Source organism: Gastrolobium bilobum, unplaced genomic scaffold (genome assembly GCF_033153095.1).
Source record: "Gastrolobium bilobum isolate Gb01-03AN ecotype WA unplaced genomic scaffold, APGP_CSIRO_Gbil_v1 utg31054, whole genome shotgun sequence".
In the NCBI taxonomy this organism is placed as follows: domain Eukaryota; kingdom Viridiplantae; phylum Streptophyta; class Magnoliopsida; order Fabales; family Fabaceae; genus Gastrolobium; species Gastrolobium bilobum.
The window spans coordinates 1-25,027 of NW_026897114.1; the positions used below are offsets into that span (position 1 = coordinate 1).

General features: G+C 37.6%; 2 protein-coding genes across 3 annotated transcripts; both read left to right on the forward strand.

The window, feature by feature from the left end:
• The first annotated feature begins 1,876 nt into the window (after positions 1–1,876).
• LOC133304286 (uncharacterized) lies at positions 1,877–4,838 on the forward strand. 2 transcript variants are annotated; one of them, XM_061504291.1, is made up of 7 exons: positions 1,877–2,007; positions 2,242–2,346; positions 2,770–2,833; positions 2,997–3,307; positions 3,913–4,044; positions 4,149–4,268; positions 4,704–4,838. In XM_061504291.1, the coding sequence occupies exons 1-7, from the start codon at positions 1,897–1,899 to the stop codon at positions 4,821–4,823; spliced, it is 963 nt and encodes a 320-aa protein (XP_061360275.1). In that variant the 5' UTR covers positions 1,877–1,896; the 3' UTR covers positions 4,824–4,838. The 2 variants fall into 2 exon arrangements, with proteins under 2 accessions (XP_061360275.1, XP_061360274.1); XM_061504290.1 differs by having other exon boundaries at positions 1,880–2,007; positions 2,203–2,346.
• A 3,940-nt stretch (positions 4,839–8,778) lies between these two features.
• On the forward strand, positions 8,779–22,894 carry LOC133304287 (uncharacterized). Its single transcript, XM_061504292.1, has 12 exons — positions 8,779–9,076; positions 9,124–9,642; positions 9,778–9,997; positions 10,609–10,624; positions 10,763–10,888; positions 11,044–11,161; positions 11,254–11,379; positions 20,272–20,406; positions 20,675–20,817; positions 20,986–21,150; positions 22,014–22,331; positions 22,478–22,894. Exons 1-12 carry the CDS (start codon positions 8,779–8,781, stop codon positions 22,556–22,558), a joined length of 2,265 nt encoding a protein of 754 aa, XP_061360276.1. The 3' UTR covers positions 22,559–22,894.
• The last annotated feature ends 2,133 nt before the right edge of the window (positions 22,895–25,027 follow it).

Genomic DNA, 25,027 nt, shown 5'->3' on the forward strand with positions numbered 1-25,027 from the left:
GTTTTGTTATGTTGCCTTCTGGTTATTAATCTATGATGCTTTAGATGTCTAGTTGTAATACTCTATGCCCTGTGAAGCTGTTTGCTATCCACATTGGTTCCGAATTCTGATTTTGGGTATCTAATTTGTTTTCCCTTTATGCAACCTATGATTATATTATTACAGTGAAGATTACTCTTTTCTATACTTCATCCACCTTATTTTGTTATTTGGTTTTCCCTATATTTTGTAGGGTACTCAGCAGCAGATCATTTCTTTATTGATGGCTTACATTTTTCATGCAACGACACATATTGCGGTTGACGTTCGGATCATGGCATTTAATTTCTTAAGCCTTGTTATCGAGTTTCATCCTCCTTCCTTTTCCTCTTATGCAGAAAAAGTGATATTATGTGTCCATTTTGTAAATTTTCTTTTAACATTATGTTAGAATTGCCCCTTTGGATCCATTGGCAATAGCAGTAGTTGTGGTCTCCTCTCAATTGCTGATGCTCTCGTAAATGGATTTTGCATCGACCTTTCTCTTGATGAAGCTTTTATTATTAGATAGTTTCATGCAAGGGCTCTTTAAATTTTAAAGTATTTTCTGTGCTAAAATTTTGCCTAACAATAAGGAGAGAAACATTAGCTCATGCTTCAATATATATCTAGAAGTAAAAACCATTTTTGGTCCCTGGCAATATCTACGAAATCCTTTTTAGTTCCTGGCAATAAAAAAAGACCAAATTGGTCCCTAAAAGTATGAAAAAAGGGCCACGTTAGTGATGGGGGAGTTGACATAAGGACTAACGTGGCCCCTTTTTTCATAATTTTAGGGACCAATTTGGTCCTTTTTTATTGCCAGGGACTAAAAAGGATTTCGTAGATATTGCCAGGGACCAAAAATGGTGTTTACTCTATATCTAGATTTGATTGAACTTTTTGACAAAAGCTTAAAACTTGAGGGGAATTATTATTTTCAATATCTTTTTATTATGAGTAAATACCCTTTTTGGTCCCTAACAAAAACACGGTTCCCACTTTAGTCCCTTACAAAAAAAATTAGTCTCGAGGTCCCTAAGAAATTTAAAGTGGGCCTATTTTGTTGAAATCGTGGTCAGTGTTGTTAAAACGTAATGTCGAAATGTAAAAACGGACCGTGTCTACGTTTTTATGACCAAAATCGAGTCAAAATGGTAGTTGAAACGGATTTTGAGCCGAAACGGTTCAAACGTAGTGTCGAAACGTAATATGAATTTTTTTTTGCATAGTTCAAATATATATAACACGTAATAATAATAAAAAATATATATATTTTTAGTCATTAATTAGTTTAAATTTAATAACTTATATAATTAATACATTAAAATTATTCTATATAAATTAAAACAAAGATTAAAATTGACATTCTTATAAAATAAACATGTCTGTGGGTTTTGGTTTTATATATGTTGGATATATATTTTATTTTTAATACTTTAGTAAACTCTTACGTTTCGTTTACGTTTTGCGATTTTACGTTTTTGCTCACCTCTACTGTTTTTACATAGACTCTACGTTTTAACAACATTGATCGTGATCCCTCACAAATTCAAAAAAGATCCAAATTAGTTCTTCAACAGGACTAAAATGGGTCCACTTTGAATTTCATAGGGACCAATCGACTAATTTTTTTTGTAAGGAACTGAAATGAGAATCGTGTTATTTATTAGGGACCCAAAAATGTATTTACTCTTTTATTATTCTTATTTTGAATTCAAGAGGGCGATTATGAAGCAGCGGTAAAGCTGCTCGTTTGTGAGTGATTTGTCATGCGTTCGAATTTGAGAAAGAACTTTTGCGCAAATATATACGGATAAACCTACCTACAAGAAGTCAAGAATTACCTTCAGCCCTACCATCACTAGTCGGGGTTTAATGGGGTGTTATTTGTTCTTATTTTTAATTCCCACAGATTTGAGAGTGCGTCTTAAAGAATATTGCCTCAATTTATTTCATAGTTGTGTTGGCGAAATGAACACTATGATTGTAATTCTTTTTCCCATGGTTTTTCATAATTGATTTCTGTGCCAGATTCTTTTTATCTATTTCCTTGTCTGTAATTTTATTCTATTCTTTAAACCGTTCCTGCTTTTGAGTTTGTATCGTTCCTATATTTTTATTTGTCATATTTCTGTATTTGGGGTTTAGAATTCTCTGTAATGTTGGTTGCATGGTTAACAGATTTTTCAGAATTATGAGGATATTCTAAAGAAGAACCAGTACTATTTACAGGACAAAGGAAAACTAAAAGATTTTCTTGATGGGTTAGTTCGCTGTTTGATGCTCCTCCACTGGAATAAAGGAGAAACTGGTTTGCATAATAAGGTACCATGTTTTCATTTAAATGTGAATGCGCTGGTGAGTCTTTTTAAGCTTTGGTAATTCTATGCATGATACAAGCCTCTTTTGGCATTTTGGCAATCTCTATCATTTGTCATTTTATTTCCTCTTAGCAACTTTATGCTTTAACTGTTTGAATTATGTGCATCTGGAAATTTTATCTTTTGCTCAGGAAGCATTTACTACTTTACAATCTTTTGCTCAAATCATAATAAACATTACTAGCTGGATAACTATATGAACTGTAAGTAGCGTGGGAGTTATGATTAAATTCATGGCTTTTCAGGCCCTGGTAGGTTTCTGTTGTGTGAAACATCTGAAACTCCTTGCTTTATTTTCCCATTGATTTATGCAGGCTTCATTTTGCCTTCTCGAATTTATTTCTAATCCTTTCTCCTATTTTTATAGGATGATAGGGGACGAAGGGTACTGCATGCTTATGAAGATCATAAGTCTATGAGCTATAATAATGGTATGTTAACTTCAAAATATATTTTAGATTTTGAATGAAATATCTAATTGACTGGTGTTGTATGAGTATGCATAATTTTCAAATATGTAAAAGGTTTGGTTAAACTTTTATGTTCTTGATAATTATTTGACTGACCAGTTATGTGCTTTATCTGTTTGTGTAGATTTTTCTCATATCATACAGAAACTGAAGGTTCTAGTGTCATTGTTAATAAATGTTTTCACGGAATTTATTCGATCAGTTAATGCTTTGGCAAGTCTTGAAGGGAAGTCCTTTGGTTGTCTGGCATTCATTCTTCACAGCATAGATCTTATAGTGAGGTCATTTGTGTATTGGACTCATAAGAAGTCAAAATTCCCCATTTTTCAAGCTGAACCCGATGTGGATGTATGGGATGTTACTATTTCTTCTGTATTCTTGAAGAAATTAAATCCTCTTTTTCCTCTCAATCCAGTGCATCATCTCTCGGAAAAGGTATTTAGATATAAAATCATTCATGCGCTTTTCCTAATAGTCTAACCTTTTGGGATTGTTAGTTCATGACATGGTATTAGAGCTTTTATGACCAAGTGGTCTATGGTTTGATCCTTATCATTCCAATTCTTCTACCAAAAAAGATTTTGAATTTTAGCACACGATAGGTGGGTTTATGCATTGTTAACGCTTCAAACCCCGAAGGGTTCTTACACGAGGGGCCATGTCAGAGTTTAAGATGTAATATAAAATCATTTGTAAAATGTAAACAACCTCTCTAGGTAGACAGTATCACACAATTGCGTAAGTGAAAAGATAAAGACTAAAGAAGATAAAGCCGAAGCATAACTAAATGTTTACAGTAAAGATCTGGACCATGTATCCCAGGGCCTAGTTTGTTAAAAAATAAATAAATTCAGGTTACACCTATAAATTAGTCTGTGGTGGGTTACCCTTTTTCTATTGTGTTATAGAGATCGTCTTCCTTTTGGCACACTAGATGGGGAGCAGCAGGACTATGATACTTTTTTTTTTTTTTTTTGTATAACGACTATGATATTCTTCTAATTTCAAATAAACTAATTATTTCTTCGTATGCTTTGCAGGATTATGATAGGTTTCTTCACTTGAACATGGTCATTGCAAAAATATTTTTTGAATTAAATGAATGGATTTGTCTTCCTCCTGATTTGATGGAGAAATTTCTAGAATTCATTGAAAATGCTCTCCTTGGGAAGGTTTGAAATATACACCAATAAAGTCCTTTTAACGTTTAAGTTTAATAAAGTTTAAAATAATGGTCATTCTACATCTGTATTTGACTGGAATTGTTTGTATGCAGCTCTGCATGGCTAAACAATGTGGTACTGCTGTTTGGGAAAAGCGTCTAGTTCAGCTCCTTCCTTTCATTCCAAATTTTGTTTTTCATGGGGAAACCAATTGGACATCTCGTCTTCTTAAGGTTTGACTGGCTACATGATTTCTGAATATTAATTTATTTTTTATTGGATATTCAGATTCTCTAAACATCAGGTGACATTTGGTTTATTTTTTGTTTACATTTTGAATTGATATGTTTTCATTTATGATTACAAAGTTGTAACATGTTTTCACATTGTTTGCTGCTCCCAAGATGTTAAGGAAATGGTGAAAATAACTTGTTTACACCATTTCAATTTCAAATACTTGAGGAAAAAACTGTGTGAGAATAAGGTGGCATTTTCTTGATTATTGGTGACTACATATCAACTGAAAATGAAAACAGAAAATAAATAAAAAATGACCTTAATTTTTTGGTTTCATATTTTCTAGTACTATGTTTATGTTTTTTTATATATTTATTTTCTGTAGAAGTTCCCAAGTTGTTAATGTAACATGGAATTTGTGGCCCTTGCAGGCATTTACCCACACATTCAGGGAAAGCAAGCCAGATTCCTCATTGAAATTGGCCTGTGTTTCTGCAATTGAAGATATGCTAAAGCGTTACATCTCTATTGTAAATTCTAGAATTATATAGAATTATTTTTATTATTTTGTAATTCTGTAATAGTCAGTGTTTGTGCTTAGCCCATTAGGTTTCTTTATTCTCTTTAAATAGAGAACTCTTGTACAGATAATTTACAACTTTATAATACAAAAATATTTCTTTCAATTTGGTATCAGAGCTCTCAGATCTTGAAGGCTCTGCTTCCGCATCTATCATCTTTTCAAAGAAAAAAGAGAATCCTTATATTCTGCCTCTCGCTGCCATTAGCCGCCGTCGGAAAATATTTCCGAGGGACCTTTTGGACCGAGAGGATCACCGTTTGACGTTCCAATCACTGTCATCGTGAGATTCCACTGTTCACCGCCGTTGACCGTCGTTGACCACCGTCTCCGACGAGTTTTTCGGCGATCTACCCACGGCTGTGACCGCCACAACGAGGCGAACTCCTCTGTCCAGGACCCACTTTGAGATCCTGTCCGACGCTCCCTCACGCGCGTGGAAGAGACGCGCCGTTCCCGGAGTTGCAGTGGCGCGTGACGGCACGTGGTACATCCCCTTCACGTGCGGCCAGTGCAGACCAGCTCGCCTCCTCCTTCTGAGTGTGGATATGTGATTATTTTGGTTTTTTGACTCCGTTGCAGCCTTCCCAAGGTGATTTTTCATCTCTTTATTACTGTTCCTGCACCTTGTTACTGTTCCGGCCATCTTTGGTGACATTGGACCTTTATAGTTCTGATCGGTCAGTTTAAAAAAAATTAAAAAAAAATAATAATAATAATTTTATGTCTGACGTTGAAGATAATCCGAAAATTCAGCCTGATAGTCCGATAATTCAGCCATCTGCTACATCCTCTATGGCTGCTTCTCTTAGTCCAAACGATCTGCCTACTCTCCATCAAATTATCGTCTCAATGGAAAAAATTATTTGTAGTGGTCTCAGCTGGTTCGTACAATTCTCAAAGGGCGTCGTAAGATTGCTCATCTTGAAGGACCTGTTATTGCCAAAACAGATCCAAAATTTGCTGATTGGGATGATGAAGACTCCCTTATTATGACATGGCTATAGAATTATATGACTCCTGAAGTTAGTCAATATTGTATGTTCTTACCTACTGCTTTTGAGATCTGGAAAATTCTTCATCAGACCAATTCAATGAAACAAGATGCTGCCACTTCCTATGATCTAAGGAACAAGATTTTTTCTACCAAGCAGGGCTCTTTATCTGTGACAGAGTATTATGGAAATCTGAATGGATTATGGACTGAGCTAGATCAGTATGATAGCTTGCAGATGGAGTGCAGCAAGGATGCAGCCACTCTGGCTTCCTCTGTTGAACGGCATCGGATCTTTGACTTTCTTTGTGGCCTCAATTCAGAATATGACCCTATTCGAGTTCAAATCCTTGGTAAGGAAAAATTACCTTCTCTTTTTGAAGTTTTTCATACTGTCAGGAGTGAAGAAAGTCGTAGGAATGTCATGATGGACATCAAGATGTCTGAAGGATCTGTCATGATCTCATCTAAAGTCACTACTTCAACTGCTTCTGACGAGTCCGCTATGATCTCAGCTAAGTCTCAGGGGTCTCCTTTCTTTAAGTCACCTCAGGGGTCTTCTTCCTTTAAGTCCAACAAAGAGGGACGTTGGTGCAATTACTGTAAAAGACCAGGTCACACAAAAGATGTTTGCTACCGTCTTCATGGGAGGCAACAGGTTTTAGAGAAGCTTGGTAGGCCACCTTCACGTGAAGATTTGAGACGTGGTCAATCTTTCTTGACCCCTTCAGACATTCCTCCAGTGAATGAGACACAAATGCCTGGTGAGTTTACTATTGTTCGTCGTGAGGAATTGGAACGGCTCAGGTCCGTATATGACTCCCTCAATAAAACTTCTGGTACTGGTACTCTGGCCATGACTGGTAAGAACTCATGCACTCATTCTTTTATCGCTTCTTGTACTGATTTCAAAACTTCATGGATTGTGGATTCTGGTGCTACTGATCATATGACTTGCTGCAAAGATCTTTTTCTTTCTTATAATCCTACTGTTGGTCTCCGTACTATAGCCGTAGCTGATGAATCACACACATCAGTTGCAGGTTCTGGCAATATTAAAATCCAACCATCCTTGTGTCTCAAAAATGCTCTCCATGTTCTCCGCCTATCTACCAATCTCCTTTCTACTCATAAGCTTACTACAGATTTGAATTGCACTGTAACCTTTTTCCCTACTCATTGTTTATTTCAGGATCTCGCCACGGGGAAGACGATTGGAGTTGCTAAGGAGCAGGGTGGGTTGTATCATTTGGTTCCAGATTTTGCTGCAGAAGGTACTGGGGATCAGACTTTGATGACTCATCAGCCTACATCAGATTTTCTCATTTGGCTTCATCACAAACGCTTGGGTCATCCTTCTTTTAGTTTACTTAAGTCTATGTTTCCGTCTTTGTTTGTGTCGCAGTCTGTTGCGTCTTTTAATTGTGATGTCTGTCAATTTGCAAAACATCATCATGTACCTTTTCCTTCTAGTGAAATAAAAAGTGTTGAACCTTTTACCATTATTCATACTGATGTTTGGGGACCTTCCAAGGTACCTAATGTTTCTGGTGCCAAGTGGTTTGTTTCTTTTATTGATGATTATACTCGGACTACATGAATCTTCTTAATGAAAGATAAGACAGAAGTAACACAATTGTTTATCCAGTTTTATTATATGATTGAAACTCAGTTTGGTAAACGTATCAAACGCTTGAGATCAGATAATGGTACCGAATATGTTAATCAACATCTTTCTCAGTTTCTTAAAGACAAAGGAATGGTTCATGAACTCACATGCGTAGATACCCCTCAACAAAATGGGGTTGCTGAACGGAAAAATAGACATTTGCTTGAAGTCACCAGAGCATTATTGTTTCAAACATCTGTGCCCAACTCTTACTGGGGCGAAGCTGTATTAACTGCAGCTTACTTGATCAACCGCTTACCTTCCAGAATCCTTGGCCATGTAAGTCCTGTTGATCTAATGACCTCTTTTTTTCCTTCTGTCCCAATTATGCAGAGTCTCCAGTCTCGTATCTTTGGATGCGTTGTCTTTGTTCATGTCCATAAACAACATCGGAGTAAATTAGAGCCTAGAGCCCTTAAGTGTGTCTTCCTTGGTTATGCTCCCAACAAGAAAGGATACAAATGTTATCATCCTCCGAGTTGTAAATTCTTTGTGTCTATGGATGTTAGCTTTCATGAATCTGAGCCATACTTTCTGCCTCCTCAGCTTCAGGGGGAGAACAATATTGAAGCTCCTTCAAATTTCTTTGAGTCTGAGTCTTCCCTTCCGTTACCTCTGAGTCCTAACCCAATGGTTACACCATATGACAATGCGAAGGAAGACTTAGTTGATGAGGCTGAAAATTCATCTGATTCCTCTTGTGATATGCCTCCAATTGATCGACAGAAAGTACGCAAAGCTGGGACACCTAAACTATTTTACCAAAGGAAGAGACAACCCACACTGTCCCACCAGCAACTGCAGTCGCCTGAACCGCTGGTAAGTACTGAAAACACTACTTCTGTTGTTCCTGAGCATGATATTGATTCTGTTGACTTACCCATTGCTGTAAGAAAAGGGAAAAGGTCTTGTACCCAACACCCTATTTCTCATTTTGTCTCCTCTAAGAATCTCTCTATGCAGCATAGACGCTTTGTTACAGCACTTGACTCCATTTCAATCCCAGAATCAGTACATGAAGCATTAAAGGATGACAATTGGGTTCAAGCCATGAATGATGAGATGAATGCATTAGAGAAGAATAATACATGGGAAGTCGTTGACAGGCCAAAGGGAAAAAAGGCAGTAGGATGCAGATGGGTATATACTCCGAAATATAATTCTGATGGGACTCTTGAAAGATATAAAGCTCGACTAGTTGCCAAGGGATACACACAGACCTATGGCATTGATTACGAAGAAACATTTGCTCCAGTGGCCAAAATGAACACTGTAAGAGTTCTATTGTCCCTTGCTGCTCATTCTAATTGGGATTTGAGACAATTTCATGTAAAAAATGCCTTCCTCAATGGCGAATTAGAAGAAGAGGTTTACATGGAGATTCCACCAGGATTTAACTCCACAAATGGAGAAAACAAAGTTTGCAGGTTAAAGAAGGCATTGTATGGCTTGACGCAATCCCCGCGTGCTTGGTTTGGAAGATTTACAAAAGTTATGCTTTCATTGGGGTACAGACAAAGTCAAGGAGATCATACACTTTTCTTTAAACATTCTCAAGAAGGTAAGCTCACTATCTTCTTGTTTATGTTGATGACATTATTATAACAGGGGATGATATAGACGAGAAGCATGCTCTGCAAGAAAGATTGACTGCTGAATTTGAAGTTAAAGACCTTGAAAAACTGAGGTATTTTCTTGGGACAGAAGTTGTTCATTCAAAGCAAGGTATCTTTATTTGTCAACGAAAGTATGTTCTTGATCTCCTTAAAGAAACAGGAAAACTTGGGTGTAAACCTTCCAGTACTCCAATTGAGCAGAATCACAAACTAGGGAGTGAGAATGAGAGTCCTTCAATTGACAAAGGACAGTACCAACGTATAGTGGGGAGATTGATATACCTTGCTCACACTAGACCTGATCTAGCTTATGCAGTCAGTATTGTTAGTCAATTCATGCATGATCCGAGGGAAAAACATCTGCAGGCTGTGGATAGGATTCTCCAATATCTAAAAGGCACACCAGGCAGAGGACTATTATTCCAGAGAGGAGGAAACTTATCCTTAGAAATGTATACAGACGCAGATTATGCTGGATCCGTAACTGACCGACGGTCTACCTCAGGCTATTGTATGTTTCTCTATGGAAATCTCATAACATGGAGAAGTAAAAAGCAAAATGTGGTTGCTAGGTCGAGTGCAGAAGCAGAATTTCGAGCCATGGCTCAAGGTATCTGTGAGTTATTATGGCTGAAAATCATTCTAGATGATCTAAATGTGAGGTGTGAAGGGCCTTTGAAGTTACTCTGTGATAACAAGTCAGCTATCTGTATAGCCCACAATCCAGTCCAACATGACCACACCAAACATATTGAGATTGATCGCCACTTCATCAAGGAGAAGCTGGATAGTGGACTAATCACTACATATATTCCATCTAGTTGTCAATTGGCTGATGTCTTGACTAAAGGTCTTCGTAGTGATAGGTTTCAAGAGCTTATTAGCAAGCTGAGAATGATTAATATCCATTCCTCAGCTTGAGGGGGAGTATTGTAAATTCTGGAATTATATAGAATTATTTTTATTATTTTGTAATTCTGTAATAGTCAGTATTTGGGCTTAGCCCATTAGGTTTCTTTATTCTCTTTAAATAGAGAACTCTTGTACAGATAATTTACAACTTTATAATACAAAAATATTTCTTTCAATTATCTCTGCATCCCTTAAGGTAAGAAACACCAATAATGCGGTAAGGGGAAAATGTAAAGTGACAGAAAATGAAAGAAAGGGAATATATTATTGATGAATGTTCAAAGAATAAGTTAAAGGGTAATAAGAAAATTTTTCCCTTCACATTGAGAATACCTCAATCAACAATCAAATCTCCAAAAAAGCATCCGTCAATAGGGACTGTTTCCCTTGTATACACTAACTATACCATGTCTAGGTTTTACCTCCGTTAGTGGCAATTATGAATAGCTACGAACGACCTTGGGCTCTAATTAATGCACTCAACAAAATTAACTACTGCCTTGGGTATATTATTGTGGGAATATACTTTCCACGTTGTTGGTTGCTCCCCCCTTCCTAATTGCAGTTGTAGTATAACTCATGTAAGTTTGGCTTCATCTCTATCCCCAAGACGTCCTTGAAGTTCTTGACTCTTGGATAATCTTATGAAAAACTATTCATACCCCTCCTTTCTCGTTTTCAAATTTAAATATATATTTTTTACTTTGGTTCAAATCTAGGTCACAAACACACATTCCCTCGAGAGTACAGAAAATTCAGAATTTGTTGATGCTTTACTTGCATGGACAAGAGAGCTCCCTCTCTTACTGATCCAGCTTAGTGATAATCACCCAGTCTGCTCCAAGGTAATTGTTATTTTAATTTGAAAAGCAGTTCTTTATGTGAAATTCCTTAGCCTGACAGAATTTGTAGAGATTTTAGTGTGTTTTTGCATTTATTTTATCTTAAATCTCCAATTCTGTATCATCTTGTCCATGAAATGTTCATTTCTCCATTACAGGCTGTATTGCACCTTCTACTCTGCATTGGACAAAGTGCTCCAGTGCATCAATCACTTGTTTGCACATATGACAACTTGCAGTCTTCGTTGCTAGATTTTTATAGTACTTGCCAAGGAGGTAAACATGAACATGTTGGCATCATTATTAATGGAACACTAATCACATGGTTATTTTTTGGCCCCTTATTGCATTGCGTTTTCATCTTGCAGGACATATATGCTGTGGTCCTTTTCTCAGGCTTCCTAGAGAATCTCAAGAGCTCTCTCTGTGTTGTGTTTCCTATTTCTCTCATTTGGACTTGCCTCTTTTAAAGTCAATGGCTTGTTGTTGCCTAAGTAAGCCTTTCATGCTTGTTTAAAATTTCTACTTGGTTTCTTGTTTTTTTTTGGTTTACCATATCCCTTTACTTAATATTTTGACTGTTATCTTTAGCATAATTGATGTTGAATATTTTTAAATTTTATAATGATACATGGTGGTGACTGGTGAGTTATTAAAAGGCTTACAATTAAAAATAAGCATAAAACTTGAACGAAAAGGCTGTCATTGAATTAATTAAATGTGAGATATAGTTGGTTGAGTAGAATAAATTTCCAACTTTATATTTCATTTTCTTCTAGTTATATCTTCTCTTTTATCCGGGAACATGAGATATAGCATAGAAGTCAAACTGCTTTCATGTATTTTTTGAAAATTACCTTTAGGCTGAGTCCTAAAAAATGACTACTAAAATGTTTCTGTTGTTTCATCAAAAAAGAAAGATTAATACTTGTCTGTCTTGATAAACATTATTTTTTATATATTTTTATGCCTGACGTTAGACAAAAAAGTTGGGACTATTCAAACTAGAAGTTTAAAATGTAGTTTTATATTTGATGAAATCCTGTACGTTGATTTGAAAGCTGGTACTTTTTCGCCCAATGTAATCTTGGCAGCCATAATTTTCATGTGAAAACATTGGGGGAGAGATCCCTAAAAAGATGTTCTGATTTATGAGAAATAAGTGTTCTGGTAAGCTATAACTATGGAGGATGCTTTTGTACACTACTTTTTTCTTACATCCAGCACCCGTACTTTTAATGCCATTTGATTAGGATTCTGATAGGAATATATACATAGGTACATGTAAGTTGGGTAGTAGGGGATTATTGGAGTATGACAAGTTTGTTAGTTAGTATATTCTAGAAGAATTGCTGAGGTGGCAAGGTTGTTAGAAGGAATAAAAGGTGTCGAAAGGTGTGGAGAAGGGGGTAGATTGGAACTTGGGACTTGGGCTGGGATACCAGATTGGGAGAGAATCAGACATAGTAGTTAATTGCGCCGCAATAGCACCGCAAGCCGCGCCGTATGGGCGTTGCGGTGCCTCGCCGCAAGAAACCGTGTCGCGCTGCACCGGAACGCAATAGCGGCCATTGCGATCGCATTTGCGACCATATTGCTATCATAAGACAAGATGTCAATTTTGTCCTAAATTTAAATGTGTAACAGAAAAAATTTAAAGGTTTTTTAGTTTATCTGTGTCTCTCTTTGTCACTTCTGCTATCTCTACCTTTAAAAAATGTTTCTTTTTGTCATTATTTCTATCATATATTTATTCCGCTATTTTCGCAACCGCAACCAGCTATAACGCTATAGCGTTTTTGGGGGTTGGCCGCGACATGCCGCAATCCGCATTTGATAACTATGGAATCAGAGCACTCTCTAATTGCTCTGAAAACCATTTAGCTTTTCTTGTATTTTTTCCTTTATTTCATTACTGTCTCATATTGTTTGTACCTTTTTCCATTGATTAATATACAGAAAATCCAGTTCTTCTTGGCCATTTCTCTTGTTTTAGTTGCGTTTTACTCTGATAATTTGTTAGATCCTATCAATTGGTATCAGAGCACTCCGATCCTAGGGGTGCTTTGAGCAGTTTAATACGCGCCATGGAAAATCGATTCAAGATCATAGAAAAGATGATGAGGATGTATGAAGAGCTGACAGAAGAACGATTCCACAGAACAGAAATTAACAAAGATTGTGCAGCTTCTCCATGATCGTTGTGACAGAGAGAGGATCCGACGAAATGGACGTTCACGGAGGGGAAGGCAAAAGTCCATGGATTCTCATCAAGGAATTCAAGGTTCAGTGGATTCAGAATGGGAAGATGATAGAACCGTGCATCTTTCTGTGATGAATTCTGATGTGAATTTAGAGGCAGAGACAACACTGTTGAAAGAGAAGGAAACCATAGTAAACGATCAGGATGTCGGTTTCGATTGCAGCGAACCAGACAGCAAAGGTCACGATCTAAGGAAGAGCAAGCCTATTAGCCAAGTTCATGGGGTGAAGGATGAGTGGACAGATCCAAAAATCTCTTTGAGGGAACCTGAGACAGAAGCAGATGCGAAGAGAGTGGTGATTGAGGGAGACATAAATGTTAGAGAGGCATTGGTCAAGGAGGGTCGCGAACCAAGTGCACCACAATCACCGGAGGTAGTAAACGATCCACAACCATTACCAAAACCACCTGATTCAAATTTTCGTATGAAGAGTTAAATGTAAAAGAATACGTTGTGTATTGATCTGTGTCAGGGAGTTACAATATATAGAGACCCTAATGGGCTTAAGTGTAAGGCCCAAACCTAATCCAAACCTAATCCTAATACAATCAGAATACAGTCAGACTATTTACGGATAAGACAGAATCCAATCATATCTAATCAAATCTAATCATATCATATCTAATATTCTAACACTCCCCCTCAAGCTGGTGCGTATATATTATGAGCACCAAGCTTGTTACAAATGTATTCAACCCGAGGACCTCTAAGAGCTTTAGTGAAAACATCTGCTAGTTGATTAGACGAGTTGACAAAAGCTGTCTTGATTTCTCCTGACTGAATCTTTTCCCGAATGAAGTGACAATCAATCTCTATATGTTTGGTCCTCTCATGAAAAACAGGATTAGAGGATATATGTAGCGCAGCTTGATTATCTCAGATGAGTGTCATGGGTTGTTTCTGTTCACAAAGATGAAGCTCCTGAATCAACTGCTTTAACCAGATCAACTCACAGGTAGTATTTGCCATTGCACGATACTCAGCTTCTGCACTAGATCGGGAAACAACAGGTTGTTTCTTGCTTTTCCATGAGATTAAGTTTCCTCCGAAGAAGACACAATAACCAGAAGTAGAGCGTCTGTCCGAGGGTGATCCTGCCCAATCGGCATCTGAGTAACCACAAATTTCTGTATTTCCCTGATCCGAATACAACAAACCTTTTCCTGGTGCTCCTTTGATGTATCGGAGGATCCTCACAACAGTATCCCAATGTGAATCACAAGGGGAATCAAGGAACTGACTGGCCGTACTGACAGCGAAAGAAATATCTGGCCTAGTCACAGTAAGATAATTGAGCTTCCCAATCAGCCTTCGATAACGTCCAGGATCAGATAACGGCTCCCCCTGTCTGGGCAATAACTTAACATTAGGATCCATGGGTGTATCAACTGGTTTACACCCCAACATACCAGTCTCCTCTAGGATATCCAAGGCATACTTCCTTTGACAGATAGAAATGCCCTGTCTAGATTGCGCCACCTCAATTCCCAAGAAGTAACGCAGCTTCCCAAGGTCCTTTGTTTGAAATGCACTGAATAAATGTTGTTTTAACTGATGGATTCTGTCTTGATCACTTCCGGTGAGGATGATGTCATCAACATAAACTAACAAATAGATGCACTTGTTAGGAGATGTAATCCTATAGAATACAGAATGGTCAACTTTACTGCGAATTAGGCCAAACGCCTGTACAGCAGAACTGAAGCGACTGAACCATGCTCGAGGAGACTGCTTGAGACCATATAAGGATTTTCGAAGACGACATACCTTCCCAGACTCCCCCTGAGCAACAAAACCAGGTGGTTGCTCCATGTAAACTTCTTCGGTAAATCACCATGAAGAAAGGCATTTTTGATGTCAAGTTGAAGGAGTGGCCAGTGACGAACAGCAGCAAGGGCAAGAAATAGGCGGACGGACGCCATCTTAGCGACTGGAGAGAATGTATCGCTATAATCAAGGCCAAAGATTTGAGTAAAACCCTTGGCAACTAGGCGTGCCTTGAGACGATCAACATGGCCATCAGGTCCAACTTTCACAGTAAACACCCAGCGACAACCAACTATAGACTTCTCTGGAGGAGTAGAAACAAGGTCCCAAGTGCCATTGGTATGAAGTGCGGTCATCTCATCAAGCATCGCTTGGCGCCATCCTGGATGGGAAAGTGCTTCACCTGTGGTCTTAGGAATAGAAACAGAAGAAAGACTAGAAACAAAGGTGAAATGAGGAGGAGAAAGACGATCATAGCTCAAGAAGGTATAAAGAAGATAAGGGTTACGAGTAGTACGTGTACCTTTTCTTTGAGCAATGGGAAGAGCCTCTGGTGAAGGATCCGGAGGGGAAGAATCAACTGCAGAGGGCAATGAGTCAGCAGGGGTCGAGTCGACTGGAGGTACTGTCTTACGACGCTGATAAGTGAGAAGTGGACGGTCCTTAGGTACTGGAGCAATAGGTGATTGCTTATCTAGAGTAGAAGCACCTGCATCTGGCAAAGACAAGTCAAGAAAAGGAACAGGAAGAACATGATCAACCTGTGACAATGGAGATGGGATAGAATTAAAGGGTTGTTGATAAAAAAAGGTGACATCCGCGGAAACTAAGTAACGCTTGAGGTCAGGAGAGTAACAGCGATAACCCTTTTGAAGACGAGAATAACCAAGAAAAATGCATTTAAAGGCTTTGGATGTTAACTTATCCTTACCAGGAGTGAGATCATGAACAAAACAGGTACAACCAAAAACATGTGGGGATAGAGGAAAGAGAGGAACATCTGGAAACAATAAGTTATGAGGAATATCATTATTAAACACAGATGAAGGCATGCGGTTGATGAGAAAGCAAGAAGCAAGGACTGCATCAGCCCAGAAGTGAAGAGGAACATGCATGTGAATAAGAAGAGTCCTGGCAATCTCAATGAGATGTCTATTCTTACGTTCAGCTACTCCATTTTGTTGTGGAGTGTGAGGACAAGTGGTTTGGTGTAAAGTACCCTGTGTGGCTAAGAAGTGAGAAAAGTCAACAGAAACATACTCCTTAGCATTATCACTACGTAAAATACGAATAGAAGCACCAAATTGAGTATGAATTTCAGCAGAAAACTTTTGATAAATAGAAAACAACTCAGAACGATTTTTCATTAAATAAATCCAAGTACAACGGGAGAAATCATCAATAAAGGTGACAAAATACCGAAAACCTAAAATAGACACACTACGACTAGGACCCCAAACATCTGAATGAATAATTGAAAAAGGAGCATCAGCTCGTTTATTGACTCGATTAGCAAAGGAGGAGCGTATGTGCTTTCCTTGCTGACATGACTGACAATCTAAAGTTTGAAGACCGGATAAAAGAGGAACCATCTTCTGCAATTTCGCAAGACTAGGATGCCCGAGACGACTGTGGATGAGCTGTGGAGATTCTGTGAGAGAACAAGCAACTGAAGGACTCGACACATCAAGGTAGAACAGACCCCGTGATTCACGGCCCACTCCAATCATCTTCCCCGTTCCCGGGTCCTGCACAGAAACAGAATGGTTTGAGAATGTGACAATACAATTAAGAGAATTGATCAATTTACTAATCGATATTAAATTATAAGGGATGTGAGGAATGTAATAGACAGATGTCAAGGTCAATGAGGAGGTTGGACAGATTTGTCCAATCCCATGAACGGGGGCCTTAGTTCCATCAGCAAGAGTAAAAGAGGGTAAATTATTAGAATATGTAAGGGAAGAAAAGAGTTCCTTATTACCACAGAGGTGATCAGTAGCACCTGAGTCAAATATCCAAGGACCAAGTGATGCAGAATGAGAAACACAAGCAACAGGATTACCAGTTTCTGAAGCAGAGGCCTGAGATTGAGGAGAGGACTTCCTGAGAAGGGCCTGGAATGCTGCATATTCTTCAGAGGAGAGAGAGACTGAACCATTTGAAGCAGTATCCGATTGAGCTACATTAGCAGCAAAAGAAGGTCGCATGTGAGGATACTTGGTGTAGCAGCGTTCCTCATAATGACCAAGTTGCTGACAGTAATGACAACGAGGTCGCTGACCACGTCCGACTGGACCTCCTGGGCTACGTCCTCCTGGGCCCCGGCCTCCTGGGCCTCTACCACGACCACGTCCACCTCCAATATGCCCGCGAAAATCAGTACGGGAAACTAGAGCAGTAAAATCAACAGCAGAAGACGATGCAGGAGCAGATTTCTTATTCAAATTCAGAAGACGCTGATACGTCATGGATAGATCAGGCTCCCCACTAGTCAAGATAGTATCACGAACATTATCATATTCTTCGGGAAGGCCAGAAAGTGTGGCAACCATAAAGAGACGTTCCACCTGTTTCCGATATGCAGTAGCATCAGTAGGGTAAGGCAGCATATCCAAATATGCCTGCATCAAAGAGCGACTCTTGCCAATATATGTCTCCATCTGAATGTCGGATGATTTGCTCAATTCCATAAACTGAGAGATGATGAAATAGAGCTGCTGAACATCATTAGTGTAGAGGTTTTTTGCTTCCTCCCACACTTCAATGCAAGTTTGAAATGAATAAAAGATATCCAAGACAATCGGATCAATGGATTGCCAGAGGATACTCAGAAGCTGGTTGTCAATCTTTTCCCAATCAGACTTGTCCTCCTTAGGGACATCAGTAGACTTAGTTGTGAGATGGTTCCCATATCCTTGTCCAAAGAACCAAACTCGAACAGAGGTGGCCCAGTTCTTGTAATTAACAGATCCCTTCAATTTTGAAGAGGTAATGGACCCAATATTGGTAGAGATGATATTGGGAGAATTTCTCAAAGGAGGAGATGAAGACTTGACTCCGAATGAATTGGAGGGTTTGCTGCCATAGTATCAAATCACAAAGATACAAACCGAATAAAGAGAAACGAACCTGATCACCAATCAAGAAGAGGTGCGCACAAAAAGTCAGACCCACAAAGAACCAACCACAGATCCAGAAAGAGGAGGAGAAGACGAGCTTCTCTGTCCAAGACCGGCCGGAAAAAGCTGCCGGAATAGTGCTCACGCGCCGGCAGAAGGTGGCGCGTGAAGCCCACGCGCAGAGAAGACTGGAGGCGCGTGAGAGCGCGTGACAACTCCGATGGTGGCCGGACTTCCACAGAGCAGGTCGCCGGGAGGAGAGGGTTCTGTTCGCGTTCGTTCCAGATTGAAAACTCACCGGAAAAGTACTCCGGCAGCCTGAACAGTGGCTGACGGTGGCTGATGGTGGCTGATGGTGCTCCGGTGACTGTTTGGGGATGTGGACACGTGCAGAAGATGCCTGGAGAGGACTTACAGCCTTTGATGTCTTTACCGGAAGGACGCACGGCAAAGAAAAGATGACTCCTAAGCAGTGGGCTTAGGTTTTAAAACGAAGAACAAGATTTCTAAGCGGAAGCGAGGGTTCCCAGAACGAAATAGCTCTGGTACCAAGTTAAATGTAAAAGAATACGTTGTGTATTGATCTGTGTCAGGGAGTTACAATATATAGAGACCCTAATGGGCTTAAGTGTAAGGCCCAAACCTAATCCTAATACAGTCAGAATACAGTCAAACTATTTACGGATAAGACAAAATCCAATCATATCTAATCAAATCTAATCATATCATATCTAATATTCTAACATGAAGGAAGAGGGTTCTCTACAGCGTAATCTTGGATGGAGGAAAGGACTTCAAAGGATTTTGAAGCAGGAGTATACTAGGTCACAAAAGAGCTTGAATATTTTGGGCCAAGTCAATTGCAAAACAGATCTGGGCCAAGTCAACTGTAAAATGAATCAGGCCCAAATTATTGTCCAATTGCTCAAAGCTTATTATCTGGATGTAGCTATTTGGTATGAGGGTTGGGCTTGGGAACCCATAATCATGCTTTAGACCTTTTCAACCCAAAGGCTATGGAATACTTAATTCTGATGTATTGGAGAAATGGGCTTATAAGCCCATGAATTCATTTGGGCTGAGTGGAAATAAAAAAGGTGGGTTATATCACAAGGTTGCGCAACTCCATTTGCTTCTGGTCAACGAAGGAGAAGGTGGGGGAGAAGAGAATCAGGGTGTACTAGAGGTGCCACAACTGCCGGAGGAGGTGATCCAACCGCCACCATTACCGGAACCGCCGGATTCAAGCCTTAGGCGAAGAAATTCATGACCAGATGAACGATGGGACGGAAGGAGGTCAGCCAACGGGTGAAGGCGTGACTCTGCAATTGTCGCCTGGAAGGACAACCAGCGAATTAGTTGTGACAGAAGCATTATTAAGGCATATTTCATCTTCTAAAGGAAGGGTTATCATAACCCAATTCGCATCAAATCTACATAGGATTGGAAGTATGAAAGACGCTGCTGATGTAATTGGTAGAAGGTTGGTATTTGTTGACATGCCTTTAAGGGCGTATTTAGATGCAGTTTGGAAGGATGGAAAGGCTCCATTTGATCCATCCATTTTGGTGAAAGCAGAGGACATTGATGCTTACGAGGGAAATCATGTAGCGAGTTTAAAGCTTCATGTGCTGCAAAGTTATGATCAAGTTAATGTAAATAAGCAATGGGACCCTGGAGGAAATCACTATGCGTTTGTCATACGTTGCTGTTTACATTTCAAGCAATGGGATCCAGGCATAAGGTTCTTGAGGGCTGAATCTCACCTTGAGGACAAGGTGAGTGTTTTGGGAGGGAGTATTGATAGGAATATATACATAGGTACATGTAAGTTGGGTAGTAGGGGATTATTGGAGTATGACAAGTTTGTTAGTATATTCTAGAAGAATTGCTGAGGTGGCAAGGTTGTTAGAAGGAATAAAAGGTGTGGAGAAGGGGGTAGATTGGAACTTGGGACTTGGGCTGGGAAACCAGATTGGGAGAGAATCAGAGCACTCTCTAATTGCTCTGAAAACCATTTAGCTTTTCTTGTATTTTTTCCTTTATTTCATTACTGTCTCATATTGTTTGTACCTTCTTCCATTGATTAATATACAGAAAATCCAGTTCTTCTGGGCCATTTCTCTTGTGTTAGTTGCGTTTTACTCTGATAATTTGTTAGATCCTATCAGATTCAGATACAAATTTCTGGGTTAAAGCTTATGGATATTAATTTTGATTGTACATATTGCAGGTCCTGATCTAGATCCCCATGCATTATTTTGGACCATTGATGTTCTTGATTCTGCCTATAAAGCTGGACATATAAAAGTTACAGATTTCTTGAATGTCTTCGTCACCCTTGTCTTGCATTTCGAAGTTTCTCCTGGTAGTGTATATAGATTTTATTCTACCACTTATATCTTGCTTCTCGATAGCTGCTAGATTACAATATATATATAGCATTTTTACATGTTGAGGAAAATATCTAGTCATTGATATATATTTGTACCTTGCTTAGGTAGGATGTGTTTGACCATGACCAAGAAAAAGTTAAATTTAGTCATTTAGGATGATTGAATTAGCTATGTTTGTCAATCTTTTTAACCTATCTAGTCTTCCGGCATCAAAAATTTTATTCCCTTTTAATTTTGCAGATTTCTGTTCTGTTAGTTTGAAGAGTGATCCACGCCGCCAAACTTTGAGGTCAATGATAACTAGACTTTCCTCATGCATGGTACAAATGGGTAACAATCCTCTTGTTCTACAGATGATAGAGGGAATAATAGTTCAACAGATAGTAAGTTGAATTAATTGTGTGCTATGTTTTTGAGATTTTTTTTGTATGGAGATTTCTTCTTTGTTTGAGCATTTGTTTTCCCTTGTTACTTTCCTGCTGCTTTTCTTACTGGCTCATCAAGAGACTTTCTAGAAGCATGAGTTCTTATACTGGTATTTTGTGCCACAGGCGCTAAAGCCTTTTTTGGATAAAAGTTGTTCTCTCTTAAGAATGATTTTTGAATTGGATTCCGATTCTGATTTCAAGTCCAAGCCCAAGCCCTCAAGACTTTCTGAGCCAAGCATTACCTTTCTAGGCCATCACCTTTTGGAATATCTGATGGATGCTATGCAGGTGAGCATGCTGTCTAAATTCCTCTCGTAACACGACAAATACATTCCTGAAGCTAAGTTGACGCTTCCCTATTTCACACGTCTCTTTATTTTTTTGGGTGTCCCGGAGTATGTTTACATTAAAAGTAAAATATCTTATAGGCCATATATATTTTTTTCCTTGTGCTTGTTTTTGTTTTGGAAGTCAACATGTTTAGAACATCTTTGAAATATTGATTGACAACTTTTAGAAAGAAATGAGGGATCTTGCAAAATGTCATTGAGACACATTAAAGGAGATTAGGGGAATACTTCCTAAATTCTGCTTGTCTTTTTTTATGAGATTGATTTAGGCGGTTTTTCATTTGTTGGTAATGGTTTTTCGAGTTATCTAACAACAGATATCAACACTGCGATTTTAGCCAAGTGACAATTCATGAGAATAATGGCAACTTGACCCTTCTACGGGTTCTTTTCCCTTACTATTGACCTAGGACTTGATTCCTTTTTTATATTTCGTGCATTAATGTAATTTTTTTTATGGCTGAACTTTCCATGTAATAAAAAATGGAGGGGTATCTAAAACTTACCATTGAACTTCAAAGTTGTTATTTTTAGCAGATAATGAAGAAGCATTTTTTTATTTTCTCATAGTGACATTTCTAATTCTAACAGCTTTTATCAAATCTTATCCTTTAAAAAATACACTTTTTTTTAGATTCCTAGTATATTTGTTTTTTTTATACTGGTTAGTGCATTTTGTAAGTTTCTTAGTTTCTTCTGTTATTATTTTTTTTTTCTAAATCAGTGTATTTTATTTTATTTTTTACATGAGTTAATTATGGTGTTTTTAACTGATATATGTGTTTCATCGTTGCACAACAGTGCATTCCAGAAGATGGTGACAAGGAGCGTACTTCCTCCTCCATACTGCTTTATTATCTTGAACCTTGTTTTCTTTTGTTTGGTCGGTGCCATAAACTGATGAGTCTTGTGTTGAAGACAATGAGATCAGCTATAACTGAAACTCGTTTTACACCCATATCTGATAATTACACTCAACATACAAGCAACTGCTTGATTAAGGTGGATGTTGTAGCTTCTGTACTTATTGCGATGCACAAGGATAAAAAATTGCGAAAGATTATGGTGAAATTCAAAGAAGATATTGATTACATTATACAGGAAATACATTTGTTACAGGTAGATTAAACTTTGATGAACATTATTGATTGCAGTTTGTGTTTTTAAATGTTACATAACTGCATGAATACTTACTGATTTGCAACGTATTTAATTTTTCTTAAATCATAATAACCTTATATATTGGTTTTCTTTGTTTTTTGCAGTCATCCAGGGATTCCGGTATGACCGTCGAAGAAAAGCATAAATTACACTGTACATGTGAACAACTGAAAATATTGAAATAACAAAGATGTTTTGGGATGAGAAACTGTAACATTATTTATGTGTCACAATATCCTATCTCTTTGTTTTAGGGATAGATGTTACGCACAATGTTACGATCACATCTTAACCGTTGATTTGTGTCAATTAACGGTTATCATTTGTTGCGAATTAATAATTAATTAATGAGTTTGATTTGAAAAATTATAACCGTTGATTGGCGAAAATCAACGGTTAAGATGTGGTCGTAACATTGTGCGTAACATTATTTGTGTGTCACAATATCCTATCCCTTTGTTTTATCATTTATTAAAACTTAATGTTTGGTTGGTTGATATTCTTTAGGAGAAATTACATAATACCACCTTTTACTTACATACTTTTTCATAAAGCCACCCTGTACTTTCAATTAAAACAATTATCCATTTTATACTATAACATTGAATCAATTAAACATATTCATTAATTTTAAGACATAATTAACCATGTGCTCAATCATATCATCCATAACTTCTTAGCCTCGCTCATCAATCACCATTTTTCAATGTCTGTCCATCCATTGTTAAATGAAAAAAAATGGTAATCACTGTCAGAAAGACTGAAAGGGAACGATGATTGAATACAAGTCTCCAAGTCATTTCAGATGCTTCATTTCTACTGTAAAACCTTTCTTATATTATAGAGTAGAGATTTGGAACATCTTTGCCACAATTCAATAATGTAGCTTTGATTTAGGTTTTTTATCAAGCATTTTGCAGACAATTAAATGAATAGACAAACTTAGAGACAAGAGATTACAAAACTCGTAGCAAATGGTGAAAGTTTTTTAATCAAAATTCGAAATGTGATTCTTTCCTTTGAAACAACCTTCACATTAATGGATGCATCAGTGAGATTCACACAGAAGAAGATTGACGCAGAAGCAAAAATATAGATTAACAAATAGATTCCAATGTCATTATACAAATTTGGGCTGATTCTTTTTCTTTTATATCAACTTTAAGTCAATTTTTTTTCTGGAAGCATGCAACTTAGTTATGGCATACCAAAACTTAGTGATTCTCATAATCACAATTTTGAAGCACATACAAAACGAGAACAAAAAATAAAAGGTAGAATCTTGTTATCAACCAATTAAAAACAAAGAATGTTTATAGTTGCACCAGCATACTAGATTTGCAATATGCTTTTATGCATATATCAACTCCCTCTGTTTTTGCCTATTGAAGACTTTTCATTTTTTAGTCTCAGAAGCAGTTCAATAGCTTAATTTCGCAGATACTAACTTTCAATTTCAATCATCGTTCCCTTTCTGTCTTTACGATGGCGATCACCATTTTTTTTTTAATTTAAGTTTGGATGGACAGACATTGAAAAAATGGTGGTTGTTGAGTGACAGACATTGAAAAAATGGTGGTTGTTGAGGGAGGCTGAGCAATTAGGGGGTGAGTGATTGAGCACAAGGTTAATTTTGTCTTAAAATGAATAAATTTATTTAATTGATTCAATATTAAAGTGTAAGGTGGGTAATTGTTTTAATTGAAAGTAGAGGGTGGTTTTTTGAAAAAGTATCTAAGTAGAAGGTGGTATTATGTAATTTGCCCTATTCTTTATTCTAATATCATATTAATTGTAGTATCATATTACCTCTTTTACCTTCTGGTTTCGTGAATTGAAAAATAAAATAAAATAATTAAGCCAAAAATATTTTATTTTCTGAAAAAAGTTCTCCCTACTCGTAAAGTACAATTATTTTATTTTCATGTAAGTATGTGATTTTCTTAATTAAATCATGCTATTTTCATCCAATGAGTGTAACTCAATTAGCAACACAAGCTGAGTAGGTGATGAGAGAATTTTGATTCAATTTTCACTAAGTACATCTTTGGAGAATAAGTCCCGACTCAAGATTAGTTCTATAATTGACTCAAATAGTTGAAATACTCGGGAGTTGAATCATCTCACTACGGAAGAACTTCTCAAGGGTGAGGGTAATTTTATCATTACATAGGCCAACAAAATGGCTTAAGTTTACTTACCACCTTAATTTAATTTACCTTTTTGTTCTTGATTTTGACATGAATACGTGAATAAAATTAGTGAATGTACAACATCCATGCTTAGAGATGGATTTTGTGGACTAAGATCATAAGTGAGATAATGCAAGAGATAATTTCTAACCACAATCCACAATTGAGGAGAGATGAAATTGTCTCTTGCATTATCTCGTAAATGCACTAATGATCTTGGTACATATGATCCACCTCTAAGCATGGTTGTTTGCATTCACTAATTCTATTCTCCTATTCATAAGTCAAAATCAAGAATAAAAAGGAAAAGTAAATTAAGGCGATAAGTAAACTTAAACCATTTTGTTGGCCTATGCAATGATAAAATTAGTCTCATCCTAAAAAATTCTTCCATAGACTTTTACATGTAATATAACTTATATAGATTAAGCTAATAAATAACAATTTATATTATGCTTAAAC

Excerpts from the sequence above, each read along its gene's own strand:
- LOC133304286 (XM_061504290.1), top strand. The coding sequence starts at position 1,897 with ATGGGGTGTTATTTGTTCTTATTTTTAATTCCCACAGATTTGAGAGTG. Across the intron at positions 3,308-3,912 it reads TGCATCATCTCTCGGAAAAG|GATTATGATAGGTTTCTTCA; the intron begins GTATTTAGATAT and ends TATGCTTTGCAG. Across the intron at positions 4,045-4,148 it reads AAAATGCTCTCCTTGGGAAG|CTCTGCATGGCTAAACAATG; the intron begins GTTTGAAATATA and ends GTTTGTATGCAG.
- LOC133304287 (XM_061504292.1), top strand. The coding sequence starts at position 8,779 with ATGAACACTGTAAGAGTTCTATTGTCCCTTGCTGCTCATTCTAATTGG. Across the intron at positions 11,380-20,271 it reads AATGGCTTGTTGTTGCCTAA|GTCCTGATCTAGATCCCCAT; the intron begins GTAAGCCTTTCA and ends TACATATTGCAG. Across the intron at positions 21,151-22,013 it reads ATCTGATGGATGCTATGCAG|TGCATTCCAGAAGATGGTGA; the intron begins GTGAGCATGCTG and ends GTTGCACAACAG.